A 20249-nucleotide genomic window follows, 5' to 3' on the forward strand; every position below is an offset into this window, starting at 1 on the left:
CCTTGTTTATTTCCACCCTGGGTATCTTTCTTCCTGATGTGCTGATGGATGGCATGCCGGCTGGTGCTGCCCTTACTCCTTACCTGTCTGTGGCTGAAATATTTTAATATATAGTTGGCACCCTCCCTCATTTCTTGAGTTTCTCTTGTTTTCTTGTTCATATTAGTAGGTCAGGGAATTAAATATAAAGGCTTATATCACCCTATTGGTCCAAAATTCATACTAAGAGTCTCTATAAAAGTGACTTTAAAACCACTTGCACTGAATAAAACTTTCAAACACATGAAGTTTGGACGTAAGCCCGGTGGGATTTGGCCCTTTTTGCTCAGAGCTCAGGTGTACTCTATTAGTTTAGGTGAGGAAGGAGACTTTAGGAAAGCAAGTTGCAAATCTAATATTCTGGGAATTTGTGGAAGTTTTATCTGCATCAGCATAATGAAGAAGTAAACATTTTGGCAGAGTTGCTAAAGAAGTTCATGGTTGTGAATAATTCCTGGGTCTTTCATAATAATTTATGGTGCTGGAAAGAAAGTGGTGTTTGGTTCTAACACAGCTCTGGGCTGGGTTGTAGAGTTTTCAAAGCATGTTTCCTTAGGAGCAGTGCAGGGTCAGTGGGGCACACATCTAATCAGGTAAATAGCCTAAAGCAGGGGTTGGCAAACTGCAGCCTGGCACCTGCTGGGTACAGCCTAAAGCTAAGAATGGTTTTTTACCTCTTTAAATGGTTGGAAAAAATTTTAAAGTAATATTTCCTGACATGTGAAAATAATATGAAAGTAAATTTTATTGCTTACCAATACAGTTTTATTGGAACACGGTCTGTTTTTTTGTTGTTGTTTAAGTATTGTATGTGGCTGTTTTTGTGTTACAATGACAGTGTTGAGTATATGTGACAGAGACCATATGACCTGTAAAACTTAACGTATTTACTATCTGGCCCTTTACAGAAAAAAGTTTTCTGCCCCCTGCTCCCACTGACCCACAGTGTTCCCCTTGAGACCCGCATTCTGTAAGAGGAGTCACAGAGCAGACTAGGCTTCTGAGATAGAGGAGGACAACTGCATCACCTCTGCTTGGAGGGATAGGATCCAGGAATATAGTGGTGCTTAGATGTATCTTAGTTCATCTGGGCTGTTATAACAAAAGACCATAAACAAGGTAGCTTATAAACAACATTTATTTCTTACAACTCTGGAGGCTGGAAAGGTCCAAAAGCAAGGTACTGGCAGGTTTAGCATCTGGTGAGGACATGCACTCTGCTTCATAAACGGTGCCTTCTTGGTGGAAAGGGCAAGTAAGCTTCCTCAGGCTCTTTCATAAGGGCACTAGTCTCATTTATGAGGGCTCCACCCTCTCATCCTAGTCATCTCCCAAAGGCCTGACCTCTCAATATTGTCACATTGGTGATTAGGTTTCAACACGTGAATCTTTAGGGGACATAAATGTTCAGACTATAGCAGATGTCAGAACAAAGAGACAGAAATCAAGGAGTGTAAATTGAATTTTATTTCTGGAATATAGAGCAACATATTATAATATTATAATCCTGTAAAAATGGAAATAACTTTAATTATTAGTATGTGCTTTATTCTTTCTCACATATAAAAAATAGTAAAAACATATTTTAAAATTATATTATATACTAAAGTGTACCCTGGTATTTTGATTTTAAACTTCCAGAATATAATTAATTGGTTTTCTAGGAAGTATGTATTTTGAAGTTAGAGTGAAATTTAGGAGTTACCTAGTTTATCTTTGTCATTATAATCACACAGCAGTTAGGGCCCCAGGAGCTCAAGTGACTTGCCCAGTGCCACACGAATAGTAGAAGACCTGGGGATAGAACTCAGGGTTTTTTGCAACTAGTACTGGGATTTTTCAAAACAGTTGTTTTAAAATTTTTACTTTCGTTTATATATTTACAGATTTATAAATCATTAAAACCATAGTAAATCTTCAAGATTGTCTAATCCATTCCACCACGTCTTTATTTTATAGAAGTTCCTTACTTTATAGAAGATACCAAAGCCCAGATATAGATAAAGAATCTGAATGCACAGCTTCTTGGGAAAGAAATAATTTTCTTTAAATCTTTAGCAAAGATAGACTTAGTATAAAAGTCTGCATGCATAAAATGGAAGCAGATTTGCTTGGTAGACAGATTAAAGTCTGCTTTTGGGCTGGGCGCAATGGCTCACACCTGTAATCCCAGCACTTTGGGAGACCAAGGTGGGCGGATCACCTGAGCTCAGGATTTTGAGACCAGCCTGACCAACATGGAGAAACCCCATCTCTACTAAAAATACAAAATTAACCAGGCGTGGTGGTGCATGCCTGTAATCCCAGCTACTCGGGAGGCTGAGGCAGGACAATCACTTGAACCAGGGAGGTGGTGGTTGTGGTGAGCCAAGATCGTGCCATTGCACTCCAGCCTGGGCAACAAGAACAAAACTCCATCTCAAAAAAAAAAAGTCTGCTTTTAAATAAAGTATGTTAATTTAATAAAATCAAAATCTATTGACAACAACAGCAAGAAAGAAGGAATGGCGTTTAACAGAACTAATTTTTTTTCAAATTATAGAAGGGGTCACCACAAAATTTTTTAGTTAGCAAGATGTGTTTCTGCACTTAAAATGCTACTCATTTATCCACAGCTTTTTAGAGGAAGCATTTATTTTATAAAACCGTATGAACTGGAAGTGCCGGACCAGTGAGTCTGATGGAGTAGAGTTATTCACAATTAACTTACGGTTGTAAATTATCCTTCTTTTCTTGCTGTGTCTTTCTTTCTATCTGTGTATGAAGAATATTTGTTGCCTGCCTCACAGTTTACTGATGTTTATTTCTAAGCTGAGTAATCTGTACTTTGTCAGAATTTTTTATATGGTTGTCACAGCCATACAACTTAGAAAACTAAGCATAATAGTTTTTGGGTTTTTTCAGTGGTACAGTTTACTTATTTGATTTTCTAATGATAATACAAAACCAGAAATGTATATAACTGAAAAGAAAAATCAACAAGATTAAGTCAAATAATTAAAAATAAACTAAAGGCTAAAAGCTTTTTAAAAGATTAAGTTAGAGTCATTTTGTTTTTCCAAAATGGATTGTATATTTCAGTTCTCAAATTAAAATTAATGATTTATAATACCTCCTAAATTGTATTATCTAAAGTTTTCATTTATTATTTTGTGGAAGTTACGAATATTGATACATTGTCTTCCAGTAATTTATAATATATCTGTATCAATCTTTAGAAAAATGTTGTGACAAGGAGTTATTGACAAAGACTCAGTAAGATGTGATGTAAAAATGAACAAATTAATGAGCAAAAACAACATTATGTATTTTGTTTTTTATAAATTATATTTGATTTTAATGGATTTGACATTTTCTCTTTGAACACAGTTTTGCCAGGTCTATATTTAGGAGAGAAAATGAGAATGTAAATTAAAATAACATTTAATATTAATTTCGTCTCTGGCATGTATAAGGAAGGAAGGTTTAAACAAAGCATGGCAAGTTATAGAGACTGGTAGTCTCAGGTTCATCTAAAATGATTATCATCATGTAAGCACCTTCTGGAACACATAATCTCAATGCTCAATAATAACAATAAAGATAATTTAATTTTGTTATCTATAAACATTTATTGAGCACTTGTGTGTCAGGTACCAATTAAGCTCTCTGTGTATTAATTCACTTAATCTTAATAACTCTAAGAGCTTTATCATATTGATATCCTTATTTTACAGATGAGAAAAGGGAGGCATGAAAAAGTGAAGTAATTTGCCCGTGAGCACACAGCTGACAAGTAGCTGGGCAGGGTTCAAGATATGCAGACTTGCTCCAGCAAACATGCCCCTAACCACTTCACTAGGGCAGTGGTTCTCAGCAGCATCAGCAGCACCTGGAACATATTGAGCAGCACCTTCTCAGGCCACACCCCAGACCTACTGAGACAGAAACTCTAGGATGGTGCTTGACAATCTGTCCTTTGATGAGCCCTCCAGGTGCTTCTGGTGAACACTAAAGTCTGAGAACCCCTGCCTAGATCAAGAAAGTAGTAGTATTATTTTCAATCAAGGGCCAGCAGCGTAGTAGTGGAGACAGACCTGAAAACATATAATTGCCGTCAATCTAGTAATTGCAGTAAAGGAGGATTGTATTAGGAACAATGGTGTTGCAAAGGAGAATGTGAGGGGAAGGGAAAGTTTTGATTTTGAGCATTGAGAAATTTGCACTTTAGTTTCAAAGATAGAGGAAGGGCAACCAGTTTCAGTACTGATAGAGTGCAGGTTTTGCTTGTCTAGAGGTTGAATAAATAGTCCAAATGACTTCAAATGGTTCTGAATGTTTTGGCAGAGCAGGATAATCATTGTAGTGATCCTCTGTTTTGCCCATTTTCTGGCCATGATTGTGTCTCTGACGTGTGTACCATTTCTGAAATTGATGGTTGTAAAGTAGTCAGAGGAGATGTTTTAAAGATCAAAGAAGGTAATGGTGGCCTTTTTTTTTTTTTTTTGCCTAGAAAAAATATTTAGCATTAGATGTTAGAAAGACTAACCTTCAGTAACAGTACCCACTTTATCTACCTTATTAAATCCAAAGTTAAGTCTACTAAAACTACAGTCTGTTGCATTGGGATGTGACAAAATTAGCATTACAAGATGGTGTCATAGCTTGTGATACCTAAATCACTTGACCTGTTCGGTGAGCCATTCTCATTTTTCAGGGTACAGTATTTTAGAAATTCTCACAGTGGGCTTCCAGGCTAAACAGATTCTTTGCACTTCTCATTCTGCTGGAAACAGGGATTAGACATAAAGTAAACATCATGGCCTGACTACTCTTTGTAACATCTTCGAAGAGATGGCCCTGATATGCACCACTGTTTTCAATCACTTAAAAGGCAATAATTCAATTATGCCATCCTTTATATAAGAACTGCCATTGCTTTCAGTTCACTTCCAGGCCTGACACAAGTAAATTACTTCAATAAAATCCCTCTTTTCCCCTCCTAGAGACCAGCATAAGTAATGATACCAGTGATCTAGCAAGGGCAAAATGAATATAATGTTCTTTCAGAAAAGCAAAATGTTTCACTGTGTTACTTGGGAAATTATTTGTCTTGTGTGTGTTATGTGAAAGATATTTAAATCTTATTAAGTGTGCTTTTTAGAGACGTAACTATTACACTCTTTTTTAAAAAACAAATTAAGTGCATGAATTTAGCAGTTATGTGCAATTTGTGGGAAAAGGAATACACCTTAGAAAAACACCATCCAGAATTTGGGCCCATGGACAGCAAATCGTTTATAAATGTACAAAAAATATCTTCCAAGATATTGAAACAAGTTCTTTTGCATGTGAAAATAACCACCTAATTCTTTCCTACGTTCATATAAAATTTTGTTAATATGACTTATGCTTCAGACTTAAAGGACATCAGCTTGAATGTATGTTGTCGTTTTATTAGAGGTTGCTCAGCTCACTTGACTTTCTTCTTAATGACCTCAAAAGACAGTCACTCTCTAATATTGTAGTAAATTAAGCCTTTGAGTAAATAACATCAGCTGTTTAGGCTGCTGGGGTTCAACATTATCAGGTGTTTGTATATAAAGATTAAAATATATGGCAGCTGGTAAAATAATTAGGGTCCGTGTTATGCCAGATTATCCTCCCCATTAACTTTTGCTTTGAATATATTCACCAGTACCTCTCAGTGAATGATAAAATGTTTTCATTTCAACAAGCCTAACTCATGGGATTCAATAAGTCTGTTCAAGGGATATTTAAAAATAGGTTACACTTTTAAACAAGTGATAATGGACTCACTAAAGCTTAACATTTCTCTTTGATGTCAGATATAGTTTTATAATAGAACTGCAAGTAATATTCTAGTCAATTTCTCCACCAACTTTAGCATTCAGTCACTGAGAAAAATCCTGTTTGGACCACATTATTCTGAATTAGGATTATACAGACAGGCAGAATAAATTGGAAAAAATATAATCTAAGAGGATAAAATATTTTTGCCTGTTTTAGATATACTTTTAAAGGCACTTATATTTACCATCTTCTATGTGCCAGACACTATTTTAGGTAATTCAAATGCATTTTCTCATTTAATCCTTATAGTAATACTTCTTATTGTTATTCTCTGTTTTATTTTTATTTTCCATAGCACTATTATCAACATCTAACATACTACATGTTTTTCTTGTTCTCTCCCCCACTTTTCACCCCAACTCCCAGTCTTCCCTTTACCCTCATCACTCATTAGACAGGGAATTTTTTTTGTTTTTTTTTTTGTTTTTTTTGTTTTTTTTGTTTTGCTATCTCTGCAATTCCTTGTTCATAGTAGTGACTCAATACTCTTTTTTCAATGAATGAGTGGCCCTGTGAGGCAGATGTTAGGCTCCCCAGTGTATAGATAAAGAGAGGTTAAGAAAGTAACAAAGTCAGAATGTGAAAATGGTTGTAGATGATCACCTACTCATCTATTCATTCATGCATTTGATAAATGACATTAAAGCCCATGATATTTCCAATATATTGCACTGCTTACCATACATAAATTATGTTGATAAAAAAATCCGCATAATTATATTTTTTAACCAACTCACTATAATGGGTTCCCAAAGTACCAATGTTAGACCAGAAGTTCTTTTGTTTTTGTTCATTGGTGGGTTATCATCGTCTCATTTTGTAATGTGAAATTAATTTTAAATAAATAATACACACATCCAAAATTCAAAAGTTATACAGGAGTATATGGTGAAAAGTATCCATCCTCACACCTATCTTCCATTTCTAAACTTGCCTGCTCATTGGAATCACCAGGGGGGAATGTTAACAATTACTGAAGCCTGTCTCCCACTCCCAAAGATTGTGATTTAATTGGTATGGGACTGTGGTGTTGGCTTTGGAATTTTTAGAAGTTCACCTGGAGAGACATTGCTTTTAGTAAAGGTAAAGCCACAAGGGCCAAATATACCCTATTTCCTGAAACAACTAAGAAACATACAAAATATGCAAAACAATGTTTTTTATGACACTGGATATCAGGCAACAAAAGACAATAATCTCTGAGGGATAGGAAACAAATGAGGAGAGCCCTGTGATGATGCAGCTTATTTCCTGAGGGGGTATAGACCATGGCAGTGGGGGAGAATACAGGCAGAGCCCACCAGACTCCCTGAGTTGAGAGGTCAGAGCTGAGTTTGCAGAGACCAAAACAGTGAGAATTCACAGGACAGGCAATAGAAAAGGTGAAAGCTGCATGGAAAAAGCACTCAAAGATCTACAGAGGATCCCTAAAGAACTCCAAAGATTTATAGAGGATCCCTTTTGAGTGTTCAGCTGAGATTTGCTAAGGGAATCCATACGATGAAACTACCAGAGGCTGCAGGGAAGAGTACCTGAAAAGATTAGGGGGAAACAAACAGTACCTCGTGGTCACCCAGGGATAATGCCTGACGTAATCAGCTGGACTGGAAAACCTTGTGATTTAGAAGGCATTTGGTAGACTATTCAGAAGGGTTTTGCTTCAGTAGTGAGGAAGAATTAGCCCTCAACTAAATAGTGTTCCAGTCCTACTTAAAATATCTTGAAAGCAAACTCCCAAAGGATCAAATTATTTCCAGGTAACTTAACTATATCCCAAAAGAAACCTCAAGACATGTCTTATATTTATGTCCTTATAAATAGAATACAAAAATATTCAGCACCTGACAAAATTCACAATGCCTAGTATCTAATTAAAGATTACCAGGAATGCAAAGATGCAGAAAAATATGACCCATAGTGAAGAGATAATCAGTTGAAACTAAGTCAGAACTCACATAGATATTCTAATTAATAACAAGGACATTCAGACACTTACTATGATTGTATTCCATACATTCCAGAAATTAAGGAGAGATGTAGAAGATTTACCAAAAATCAAAGTCACAATTCTAAAGATGAAAACTGCAGTGTATAAAATGAAAAATATACTGGATGGGATTAGTGGCAGATAGACACTGCAGATGAAAAGATTAGTGAACTTGAAGACATAGTGATAGAAACTACCCAAAATGAAACACAAGGAGCAAAGATAAATTTTTAAAAATTGAAAGAGTGTCAGTTGTGGGAAAATTTCAAGTGGCCTAATATCTGTGTAATTGGAGGCCCTAAAGGTGGTTGGGAGGTGGGACAAAAAATATACCCAAAGAAATAATATCTAAAAATTTTTCAAATTTAATGACAATTGTAAACACAATCCAAAGAAGCCCAACAAACGCAAGCTCAAAAAGCATGAAGAAATAATACCAAATTATGTTACAGTCAAATTGCACAAAACTAGTGATATAAAGAAAATATTAAAACAGCCAGAGAATGATGGACGTATTACATAAGAGGAACAAAGATAAGGATGAGTACAGATTTCTCATTAGAAACAAAGTAAATTAGGAGCCAGTGAAGCAACATCTTTAAAGTATAGGTGCTGTTTGACTAACAATGGGGTTATGGTTGGATAAACCCATCATAAATTGAAATTTTCATAAGTCAAAAGTGTCTAAGTCCAGATATAACACCATCGTAAGCTGAGGACTGTATTGAATGCCTACTGCTTTTGCACCATTGCAAAGCTGAAAATTTGTAAGTTGAACCATTTCAAGTTGGGGATCATCTGTACTGAAAAAGAAATCAAGTCTGTTAACTAGAATTCTTTACCCAGCAAAAATATCTTTCAAAAAAACAAAAGCAAAATAAAGACTTTTCCAGACATACAAAAGGCGAAGGATTCACCACCAGTAAACTGCAGTACAGATATTTTAAAGGAAGTCCCTCAACCAGAAAGAAAATTATACCAGATGTGAATCTGGATGTAAACAAAGGTATGAAGAGCACAGGAATAAGAACTACATGGATAAGTAGATTAATTTTTTATTATTTAAATATTTTAAGAAGATAGTTAAGCTTTTAAACAAATATAATAACAATTAGAATGGAGTTTATATAAAAAATAAAATGTTTGACAAGAATGGCACAATGGCTGGAAGGGAGAAATGAAAATATATTATTTTGAGGGTCTTATACAAAGTAGGGATACATCTGGAAAGGATATGCAAGACATATATACTTAAAACTACAAAAACATTGCTGAGAGAAATTAAAGAAGACCTAATGAAACGGAAGGATATACTGGTTCATGATTTGAAGGATGCAATATTAAGATGTCACTTATGCACAAATTGATATGTAGATCTAAAATAATCCTGACCAAAATCACAGGAGTCTTTTTTGTAGAGATTGACAAAGTAATATTAAATTTCATATGGAAATGCAAAGAACTAGAATAGCCAAAACAACTCTGCAAAAAAAGACAGAGTACTAATACTACCTAATGTCAAAAGTTCTAATACTTTTATTCAGCTACAGTAATCAAGACAGTATAGTTTTGGTGTCAAGTTCCACAAACACATCAATAGAATAAAGAGTCCAAGAGTAGACCCACATGTATGTGATGGAGAAGGGACAGTCTTCTCAACAAGTAATGTTGAAATAATGGGATATTCATAAGCACAAAAATAAACAATTCATAACTCATTCATATATAAAATTAACTCAAGATGAATCATAGACACAAACATAAAACCTCACACTATAACACTTTCAGAAAAAAACTAGGAGAAAACTTTTGTGGTCTTGGGCTAGGCAAAGATCTTAAACTATGGCACCAAAAGCATGATCCATAGAATTACAAATGGATAAATTGCACTTCATCAAAATTAAAAACTCTGCTTTTAAAAAGAAACTGTTTAGGAGAGAGAAAACACAAGCCGCAGCCTAGAAGAAAATATTTGCAAATCATATATTCTATAAACACCAGTGCCCAGAATATAAAAAGAAATCTCAAAACTCAGAAAACAAAAAACCTAATTTTTTAAATAAACAGATTATTAACAGCTAGAAATATGGAAGCAAATAAGCACAGAAAAAGATGTTCAACATTGTAGTCATTAGGGGAACACAATTAAAAGTATGATGGAATACCAGCACATGCATATTACAATAGCTAAAATTAAACGTTGACCATATCAGGTGTCAGTGAGAGTATAGAGGACCTGGAATTCTCATACACTGATGGTGGGAATGCTAAATTGTATGACTACTTTGACAAATAGTTTGGCAGTTTCTTTAAAAATTGCACATATATGCAATTTAGTCATTTCATCCTTAGATGTCTTTCCAAGATAAATAAAAGTATATGTCCATTTGTTAAAAAGTATGCATGAATATGTGTAGCAGCTTCATTTTAACATTCAAAAACTGGAAACAAGTCAAATATCCATCAATAAGTGAATAAACCATAATATATCCATGCAATATAATGCTACTCAGAGCAAGAAATATTAATGTATGCCCCAACATGATAAATCTTAAAATATGCTGAGTGAAAGAAGCCAGATAAAAAAGAATATATTAGGTAAGATTTCATCTTTGTAAAAGTTTAGAAAATGCGGACTAATCTGCAAGAACAGAAATTATATTAGTGGTTTCCTTGGAAAGGTTTGTTGCGATGGGGACCATGGAGCATAGGAGCTTGAGGAAGCTAGCTTTTGTAGGTGTTAGATATTTTTGTTATTGTGCTTGTGGCAATGGTGTTACTGGTGTGTACATATGCCCAAACTGATCAAACTATACACTTTATTTCTATTTTTTTAAGATGGAGTTTCACCCTTTTGTCTAGGCTGGAGTGAAGTGGCATGATCTTGGCTCACTGCAACCTCTGCCTTCAGGTTCAAGCAATTCTCCTGCCTCAGCTTCCTGAGTAGCTGGGTTTATAGGTGACCACCACCATGCCCAGCTGATTTTTGTATTTTTAATAGAGACAGGGTTTTGCCATGTTGGCCAGGCTGGTCTTGAACTCCTGACCTTGGGTGATCCACCTGCCTGGGCCTCCCTAAGTGCTGGGATTACAGGCGTGAGCCATCGACCCCAGCTCCGGCCCCATACACTTTAAATATGTGCCACTTTTTGTATTTTAATCATATCTCAATATAGTTTTTTTGTTTGTTTGTTTCAAGATCCCTAGTTGAGTCAAACATACACACAAATTTGAGAATCACTACTCCAATCCTTCAAGTCCCTGATTTCACCCTGCAGAGGCAACCTCTTCTAGGCAGTTTCTTGTTCTGGAAACTGGAACATTCTAGAAATCCTGTGCATATGCAGGCATATATGAACATACATATCCTGTGTTCTAACTTCACAAATGGTAGCATACTTTACATATCATTCTGTATTTTACTTTTTTCACTTACTATATCTTGAAAATTATTCCATATCTATACATACGGAATGACCTCATTCTTTTTGACACCTGTGTGTTAATGCAGTGGATCTGGATCCTAATTATTTTGACTATAAGAGGTGGTACTTTATTCTTACTCTAAAACAATTTGAGAATAGAGATGTAACTTAAATAGTTGCGGAGTTAATTTTCCTTTTACGCATATCCTTAAGTCCTCATAGTCATAGTCATACTATATATTATAAAATTCCTTCATCTATGTGGGTATATAAGCTTTCTACAACACCAAATTTACTGTGAATTAGGTAGTAATTTTTCACAGGTAAAGTTTGCATATTTATGTGAAATGTTGACAAGTGTTGACATTTTAAAAAGTTATTATGACATTTTATTTGCTTTGCTTATTCCCTCAATATGAAATGTGGTGTTTTGTTTGTCCTTCCTCATTTAACACATATTTTATAAGTCTTCTTTTGTCCTTTGCTGGTCAATTTGGCATTGGTCTTTGGGCCACAGCTGTTCCAGAAATGTGTACCGTGCAGACTAATCTGTTATCAGTATGCACTTTTGGCAAACAAATTGGCTAAAATTGTACTGGCTTTTTTTTTTTTTAAAGCAGAAGGTCAAATTGTCCAATGCCAATTTTTTTTTTTATTTTTTAAAGTTAACCTCACTGTTTGGTTGATAGACTATGTTACAGGAGGAAGACCATCTACAAGACAATGTACCAATTTACCTAGAGGCTAAAACTCCTTATTGGTCATTTGTGTTTTCTTCATGGGTTTTTTGTAATTTTCAGTCCTACAGCAACAAGGATCTTAGTGTTCATTACCCAAACTATCTATATTGTACGATAATCTATGAATTTGTTTGATTTCTTGGTGAATATTAGAGTCTTTCGCTGACTAATGATAATTTGAACTTTTTGCCAATATTTCATCGGTTGTTGGATCAGTGCAATTTGTATCAACTGAGTATTTGTTTTGTATTTGTTAGGTGATGAAGTCAGTAACAAGAGTCATTGCAGCTCCTTGCAGTAAATTCATTCACTCATTATTTTTCACATCATGGAATTCCATATTCCTGTGGTCAGGTTTCATAGCTCCTGTTCACCCCTTTGTCCTTCATTTTAAAGTATTTCAGGGGATTGTCCTTGTCCTAGTCAGTGATGTTTGCTTGCAGTCATACACCTGAGGTCATGTCTCTGAGGACTCACTGTACAACAGAATAAATGTACATGTTTTGAATTTCATCTTTCTGTGCAGTGGTTGCTTTTTGGCTGAGAAAATGGTTTTACTGATTAGTGAGTTACCTCTAAGACCTCTCTCTATCTCTGAGTCCTTTACATTTTAGTTAACCTGTGATATGTCACTCTAACCTAGGGAAAGTGTGGAGAGCCTGATTCAAAAGCATTCCTATGCACCTTCACCCATCCGTACCTATGGAGGAGAAGATGATGTCTTGGGGGATGAGAGTCAGACAACCCCAAATCGAGGTAAGGTAGCTTCCAAGGCCATGGAATTCTGGGAGGCAGAGCACCTAAAGGAGAATGGGGGCAGGTCGTTGATGAGATGGCCAGTCCTCAGAGTACATGATGCCAGGAAAGGATTTCAGGAGCCTCCCTGGGAAGGGAGAGCCCCGACACTGATCCTCACAGATTTCATTATTTTGCCTTTGAATCATAGGCGATGATGCTGCCTGCAGGTTTCCTATGGTTTGTTTTTTTTTTAAGTGAAAGAATACTGAGCCTTTGAGGCAGGGATCAGGAGTTACTTGTCCATGATTTAGTACATAAGAGCTGTTGAACTTTGGGGGCAGTCACCAAGTCCTTCTGAACCTCAGTTTCATAATCTGAAAGTCAGGGAATATATCTGTTCCATCTATGTCAGGTATAATTTGTTAGAATCAAAGACCAAAATAGAAAACACTTTTAAAAGAGGATTGTCCTAATGAAGGATATTACACAGAGGAAGTGGCCCCAATGTTGACAGCAGGAACTGAACAAAGTTTCTCTGTTCCCAAGGCTTAGAGAGCAGCACTCTGCATCTGGGAAGAGAGTCTAGAGAAAAGAGCCCAGAGGGGCTCCATTCTGGGAACAGTAAAGTTCGTATGGGGAGAGAGTCCTCTGCATTGTTTTATGTCCTTAATATGAAATTATATAATCTGTGAAAACATAGGACATTTCTTTTTTTTTTAATTTTTTTACTTTTTAATTATTATTTTTCCATAAATTATTGGGGGTAGAGGTGGTATTTGGTTACATGAGTAGTTCTTTTATTTATTTATTTATTTATTGATCATTCTTGGGTGTTTCTCACAGAGGGGGATTTGGCAGGGTCATAGGACAATAGTGAAGGGAAGGTCAGCAGATAAACAAGTGAACAAAGGTCTCTGGTTTTCCTAGGCAGAGGACCCTGTGGCCCTCCGCAGTGTTTGTGTCCCTGGGTACTTGAGATTAGGGAGTGGTGATGACTCTTAACGAGCATGCTGCCTTCAAGCATCTATGTAATAAAGCACATCTTGCACCACCCTTAATCCATTTAACCCTGAGTGGACACAGCACATGTTTCAGAGAGCACAGGGTTGGGGGTAAGGTCATAGATCAACAGGATCCCAAGGCAGAATTTTTCTTAGTACAGAACAAAGTGAAAAGTCTCCCATGTCTACTTTCTACACAGACACAGCAACCATCCGATTTCTCAATCTTTTCCCCACCTTTCCCCCTCCTCTATTCCACAAAACCACCATTGTCATCATGGCCTGTTCTCAATGAGCCGTTGGGTACACCTCCCAGACAGGGTGGTGGCCGGGCAGAGGGGCTCCTCACTTCCCAGTAGGGGCGGCTGGGCAGAAGCGCCCCTCACCTCCCGGACGGGGTGGCTGGCCGGGCGGGGGGCTGACCCCCCCACCTCCCTCCCGGACGGGGCGGCTGGCCGGGCGTGGGGCTGACCCCCACCTGCCTCCCGGACGGGGTGGCTGCCGGGCAGAGACGCTCCTCACTTCCCAGACGGGGTGGCTGCCCGGCGGAGGGGCTCCTCACTTCTCAGACGGGGCGGCTGCCGGGCAGAGGGGCTCCTCACTTCTCAGATGGGGCGGCTGCCGGGCGTAGGGTCTCCTCGCTTCTCAGATGGGGCGGCCGGGCAGAGACGCTCCTCACCTCCCAGACGGGGTCGCGGCCGGGCAGAGGCGCTCCTCACATCCCAGACGGGGCATTGGGGCAGAGGCGCTCCCCACATCTCAGACGATGGGCGGGCAGGCAGAGACGCTCCTCACTTCCTAGATGGGATGGCGGCTGGGCAGAGACGCTCCTCACTTTCCAGAGTGGGCAGCCAGGCAGAGGGGCTCCTCACATCCCAGACGATGGGCGGCCAGGCAGAGACGCTCCTCACTTCCCAGACGGGGTGGCGGCCGGGCAGAGGCTGCAATCTCGGCACTTTGGGAGGCCAAGGCAGGCGGCTGGGAGGTGGAGGTTGTAGCGAGCCAAGATCACGCCACTGCACTCCAGCCTGGGCACCACTGAGCACTGAGTGAACGAGACTCCATCTGCAATCCCGGCACCTCGGGAGGCTGAGGCTGGCGGATCACTCGCAGTCAGGAGCTGGAGACCAGCCTGGCCAACCCAGCAAAACCCCGTCTCCACCAAAAAAATACGAAAACCAGTCAGGCGTGGCGGCGTGCGCCTGCAATCGCAGGCACTCGGCAGGCTGAGGCAGGAGAATCGGCAGGGAGGTTGCAGTGAGCTGAGATGGCGGCAGCACAGTCCAGCTTCCGCTCAGCATCAGAGGGAGACCGTGGAAAGAGAGGGAGACCGTGGAAAGAGAGGGAGAGGGAGGGGGAGAGGAAGGGGGAGGGGGAGAGGGAGGGGGAGGGGGAGAGGGATTTCTTATTACTCAGTCCAAGTGAACCACTAGTATTACAGTTGACTCTTGAACAACACAGTGGTTGGGGAACCAACTCCTGCGTGGTTCAAAACATGCATATAACTTTTCACTTCCTAAAACTTAACTGCTAATAGCCTGCTGTTGATCAGAAGCCTTACCTGTAACATAAACAGTCAATTCACACATATTCTGTATGTTACATGTATTACATTCTGTATTCTAATAATAAATCAAGCTAGAGAAAAAGTTATTAAGAAAGTCATAGAAAGGAGATATATTTACTATTCCTTAAGTGGAAGTGGATCATCATAAAGGTCTTCATCCTCATCTTCACACTGAGTTGGCAGAGGAGGAAGAGGAGGGGTTGGTCTTACTGTCTCGGAGGTTGTAGAGGCTGAAGAGGTGGAGGAGGTGAAAGTGAGGCAAGAGGGGTCAGGCACACTCAGTGTAAATTGTAGTGAAAAATATCTGCATGTAAGTGGATCTGTGCAGTTCTAACCCCTGTTGTTCAAGGGACAACTGTATACAGTCAGAAAATTCAGTGTCAACTCTATTCTAAATTTCTGGATGCTGTGGTAGGAAAACTTACTTTCTTAGGTTCTCACAACAGTTTTGGAAACCAGACAGCCTGGTAGAGATTTAATACATTCAGCCTTCTTTATGACACTACAGACGTCAGAACAGATATCAGGTATTTGCAGCTTTTTTAAAGAGAATCAGGTCATTACCTGCAGGCAGGGTATTAATGTTTTGGTCAGTCTGTGGGAGTGTGCAGGCTATCCAATGAGTTGTCTTTTTCCATTTAGTAAATTCTCTATTCCATGCAAAGTGTAAATATCATCTTCTTACCTAGAAAAGTAGATTTGCCTCGTGACAGATCTCATGTGTGTTTGTCTTTCTAAATTACAGATGTATTAAATATTCTTAAACACAAATTGATCTTTACAGATAATTTAATTCTTGATCTGTACATTGACACAGTGTTTCCAGTCTAATGAGTGTTTTTCCTTACAGGGTCAGCCTTTACAACATCTGATAATTTGTCTCTCAGCTCCTGGGTATCATCTTCTTCCAGTTTTCCTGGGTTTCAGCACCCACAGTCCCTGACTGCTCTTGGCACCAGCACAGCATCCATAGCAACACCCATTCCTCACCCCATCCAGGGTTCTCTGCCGCCATATAGCCGACTGGGAATGCCTTTGACCCCATCGGCCATTGCCAGCTCCATGCAAGGGAGTGGCCCCACATTCCCTTCCTTCCACATGCCGCGATACCATCACTATTTTCAGCAGGGGCCCTATGCTGCCATTCAAGGACTATGCCATTCCTCTGCTGTGATGACGCCATTTGTATGACTCTTCTAAAATAGGGAGAATCCAGATCCAGAATGTGCAAGTGCGTATGGAAATATAGGACAGGGCTGGGTGGGTGGGATGTGGGGTATTGGAGCAGGGGCTTTCCAGGAGACACAGGACCTATCAAAGAGGAGAGCTGGACTCACAATAAAACCTACCACTGAGGGAATGCACCACGGACCAGGATTCATCTGAGGGACAGCTCTTGGGTTCAGGAGAGAATCCATGTAAAGTTCTCAGCCAGCCTGCAAGTTTACTAATACAAGGCTGATGAATCTTAAAGTGCATTATTCCTCATGGTTAAAACGCTGTGTTGATGCAGTAAAAGATAAAAGAATCTTCAAAGAGGCCATACTATATAGCATACTGATCATAATGACTAACTGAAGTCAATTTATCCCTGTAGAAAATGGGAGCCAGTAGAGAAATATTCGTAGTGCTGTAGCATAAGCATGTTTAGTTTTCTTTTGTGTTAGTCTGCTGGGGAAGGAGCTGAGATAATGCTAATGCATCCTGTTTTGTGGATGAATACATGGTAATGACCTCACAAAGTTCTATTTGTAATATTGAAGGGCCAGTAACCAACAAGCTCAGTTTTCACAGTCTTCTTTCTTCCCAGTTCTCTTTATTGCAAATACTTGCCAGAGTTAGGGTTGGGGCTAGAGTTATGGAGGAAAAATCTTCCATATACAGTTTTGAAGCAAGAGCCTCTCTATATTACATGGTGAAACTGAAGTTTGATTTTTCTGGGCTGCATTCTAAACACGCTACTGACTAATTCACTGAGGAACACTCCAAAGCCTAGGCATGATGTTCTGTGAGGCTTGCTTTCACTTACAGCTGCAACAGAAGGATGGTTGTTCTATTCCAGAAGGATTTCTCTGCCGTTGGTGCCAGAGATCCCTTCATTTTCACTTCAGTTTTGGAAGACCTTGTGGATGTTAAAATGCATCTGGACAAATTCTCATTTTCAGTAAATCTGCCTTGTGGTTGCTGACGCTGATTGACAAGGATTTGAGAATGACCATTCTAAATGCCAGGATAGCCATGATTTAACTTAAGTTCCTGAGTGGAAATGTGTCCATACATCTAATTTGGCCTTTTTCCTTACTGTGTTACATTTAGTGACTCCTTTACCGTTTTGCTAGGTCTGTAATCTTAAATTGCTTGATAACGTGATGGCTCCATAACTGAAATGTTGGCAATTCTTATAAGTAATCTAAAGCATTCTTCCACTTTATTTTCAACTTTTGCTATCTTCTTAAGCCTTCCTTTAATGTTTATAATAGTAACAAATATTTTAGTTATATATGACCTGTATATTGTTTTTGAACAGCATATCTATATATCTAGATATATATCTATATATCTAGATATATATCTATATATCTAGATATATATATATATATATATAAAAGCATTTACAGTCAGGGTAACACATTTGGCATTTTGCAACAATTTATTTCCCTAATAACATAGATTTAATGAAATTAATAGTTTTTCAACTTTAGATTTAATGCACTTCAACTACAGGATGTAACCTGTCGTCTTAGCAAATTTCTCCAAAACTCTAATTTAATTTTCGTATGTAATATTCATTCTACTCTTCTTGCTACAAAAGTATTGAATCTGTTAAAAGGGATGGGAAATATTTCTACTGACAGTAGAAGTGTATTTGGGGGGAAATGCAATATACTTATCACATCAGACTCCCGTGGGATTTTATTTGGTGGTTTTAATGTTAGCCTTTTTCATATCACATGCCTTTCTGGGCACTTCCAGCCTATGAAACAAGGCATCATGGCACAGCCTGTCTAGGTGATGCTGTTGTTGGATTTTGCACTTGCTATTCTCCACTGTACTCCAAAGTTTACTTACAGAAAAGCATGGGCTGCGTTAACAAAGCATCTCACGATACTACAGCAAACACTGTGGGCCAATTTTTAACTCGTTGCATGTTATGCTGTAGTACCCACAGGTAGTTTGTTTTCAAAGTACAGGTGTGCATTTCTTTAAAAAAGCAGTTATGAGTAATGTTTAACTATCCATAGAGCTAGGATAGGGGTTTACTATTTAATAGCTGGCCTGTTGCCAGTGCTCCTTTGAATATAGAGTACTGCTGCTTAAAGCAGGAATAACAAAAGATGCTGTTTTACATAATGCTACTCAATACCCTGATAAATTACTGGTCTACTAAGGTGAATCTGTATCTGAATTTTATTTTCAAAGAAGATGAAAAGATTGTTTTAATACATACTGTTTTGACATTTCTACCAATCTGTGTGTCTCAAAGAGATTTGTGTGTTTTTGTTGAATATGGTTTTACCTAGTATTTCCTGACTTCATAATTTTATTTTGTAATTAAGCAATATAAGACTATAAATAAGAGTGCTTAGGGAAAACAAAGACTAGTCAGACCTAAAATTCTAAATTGGATATATATTTTTAAGTATTATTCGAACCAGAGAAAAGAAGCACAAGTGAAATAGAGCTTAACCTCATCAGAGTCACTTGAGCCATGGAAACCAAGGGGTAGAAATTTCCCCTCCCTGGGCCTTTCTGAGGTATCCTGGTCATTGATTCTTATTAAACCCTTGGGAGTTTAGTATTTAAAATTCCAACACCCATTCTGGCAAAAGTAATTTCAAGAACTACCTATTTAATGGGAAAGCCAATTGAATAATAAAGGCCATGAATTATAATATATTTAGAATATATTCAGGGTTCCTCCCACGCCTCACCCCGCCCCCCGAGTATATTATAGTGTCAAAAAGCATGGCTAATGGGAAGTGCTGCTAAAAAGAGGTCCTGCCAGACCTGCTTTATCTGATCCTGAGGAATTAATTCAGAACTTAATAGGTTTTGCAGTTGTGGTTTGTTTTTAAAATATCAATAATTCTGAGTAGATTCAAGGTCTTTTTGTTTTGTTTTGTTTTGTTTTGTTTGAGATGGAGTCTCACTTTGTTGCTAGGCTAGAGTGCAGTGGCATGATCTCGGCTCACTGTAACCTCCGTCTCCTGGGTTCAAGCAATTCTCCTGCCTCAGCCCCCTGAGTAGCTAGGATTACAGGTGCGTGCTACCATGCCCAGCTAATTTTTGTATTTTTAGTAGAGACGGGATTTTACCATGTTGGCCAAGATGGTCTCGATCTCTTAACCTTCTTATCCACCCACCTCGGCCTCCCAAAGTGCTGGGATTACAGGCGTGAGCCACCGCACCCGGCCTCAATTTTTTTTTTTTTTTTTTTTACTAACTTAGTCTTCTTCTCTCCTCTGTCTACGCTTAGCAATATATAGGTAAACATATCCAGCTTGTCTAACACATCACAGATTATTAGTTAACAAGGTGTAGATTAATGAGCTTATATTGTATTGCTGGATCTTTTGAGTTAATAACAATGGTAACTTGTCCAGAAGGCCTATCATCATTCCTAGTAGGTGGGCACAGAGTAAGAGATATTAAGAAGCTTCCTGATGAGTCGTCATCTAGCAAAGGCCCTGTGTAGGGCTATATTATAGGAGTTACATTGACTTCTGGGGCATTCGAAGGTCTCCCCCCTTATCCATATCTCTGTCATTTTGCTTCTCCAGCCACGACAACACACTTTCCTCTCCAACTGCTCCCTCCCCACCAAAAAAGAAAACCCTCTAAAAGGCCCAGGAATAAATATTCTTAGAAGTAAAGTATCTTCATCCCATGCTGCCTTTT

General features: G+C 38.4%; 1 protein-coding gene across 1 annotated transcript in view; it reads left to right on the forward strand.

The window, feature by feature from the left end:
- LOC743902 (T-box transcription factor TBX20-like) overlaps positions 1 to 16601 on the forward strand; it is a 59125-nt gene extending 42524 nt beyond the window's left edge. Inside the window, exons 4-5 of the mRNA XM_016923114.3 lie at positions 12688 to 12800; positions 16201 to 16601. Of these exons, the coding sequence (XP_016778603.1) occupies positions 12688 to 12800; positions 16201 to 16541 (454 nt within the window). The 3' untranslated portion in view covers positions 16542 to 16601. The remainder of the gene's footprint in view (positions 1 to 12687; positions 12801 to 16200) is intronic.
- Positions 16602 to 20249: the final 3648 nt, after the last annotated feature.

The sequence above is a fragment of the Pan troglodytes genome, chromosome 10 (assembly GCF_028858775.2).
Source record: "Pan troglodytes isolate AG18354 chromosome 10, NHGRI_mPanTro3-v2.0_pri, whole genome shotgun sequence".
Classification (NCBI taxonomy): Eukaryota; Metazoa; Chordata; class Mammalia; order Primates; family Hominidae; genus Pan; species Pan troglodytes.